The sequence below is a fragment of the Eimeria mitis genome, genomic scaffold, assembly GCF_000499745.2.
Source record: "Eimeria mitis Houghton genomic scaffold, Emh_scaff109, whole genome shotgun sequence".
Classification (NCBI taxonomy): domain Eukaryota; phylum Apicomplexa; class Conoidasida; order Eucoccidiorida; family Eimeriidae; genus Eimeria; species Eimeria mitis.
In genome coordinates, this window is record NW_013567533.1 from 30,355 (window position 1) to 30,931 (window position 577).

Sequence of the window (577 nt, forward strand, 5' to 3'; positions counted from 1 at the left end):
TTGCTGCTGTTGCTGCTGCTGCTGCTGCTGCATGGCTATCCAGCCCAGCGAGCAGCAGCAGAACAGCTAGCCTCAAGGCCCTTGGGGGATGCAGCAGCAGCAGCAGCAAGAGCAGCATTAGCAGCAGCACCTGCTGCTGTGCCGCAGCAGCGCTACTCCCCTGCACTGGCCGCCACCTCTCCTGATGCAGCAGCAGCAGCAGCAGCAGCAACAGCAGCAGCAGCAACAGCAGACCGGCGTGTGCGGCTTGCAGCAGTACTGCCTCGCTCCTGGGGTGTCATCTCGGGTGAAGGTAGGGGTGCAGCAGCAGCAGCAAAGACAGCAGCAGCAGCAGCAGCAACAGCAGCAACAGCAGCAGCAGGAGGAAGAAGCAGCCGCAGTACACAGACGCCTGCTGCAGGCTGCCTGGGTTTTGGTTTTCGTTTCAACAGCAGCAAGCGAAAAGCTGATGAGGCAGCAGCAGCAGCAGCAGCAGCAGCAGCAGCAGATGCTGCTGCTGCTGCTGCTGCAGCAGAGGATGAGGCAGCAGGGAAGGACAACCCTCTGCTGCTGAAGCGGGCTAAAGACGCCTTGCTGC

The 577-nt window shown here is 61.5% G+C and overlaps 2 protein-coding genes across 2 annotated transcripts in view; one reads left to right on the top strand and one right to left on the bottom strand.

The window, feature by feature from the left end:
- The window catches only part of EMH_0082020 (ribosomal protein L7/L12, putative), a gene marked incomplete at both ends in the record, with an annotated part of 5,038 nt that extends 5,005 nt beyond the window's left edge, over nucleotides 1-33 (bottom strand). Inside the window, one exon of the mRNA XM_013494250.1 lies at nucleotides 1-33. Coding sequence (XP_013349704.1) covers nucleotides 1-33 — 33 coding nt within the window.
- A 151-nt stretch (nucleotides 34-184) lies between these two features.
- EMH_0082130 (uncharacterized protein) overlaps nucleotides 185-577 on the top strand; it is a gene marked incomplete at both ends in the record, with an annotated part of 4,372 nt that continues 3,979 nt past the window's right edge. Inside the window, one exon of the mRNA XM_013494251.1 lies at nucleotides 185-379. Within this exon, the coding sequence (XP_013349705.1) occupies nucleotides 185-379 (195 nt within the window). The remainder of the gene's footprint in view (nucleotides 380-577) is intronic.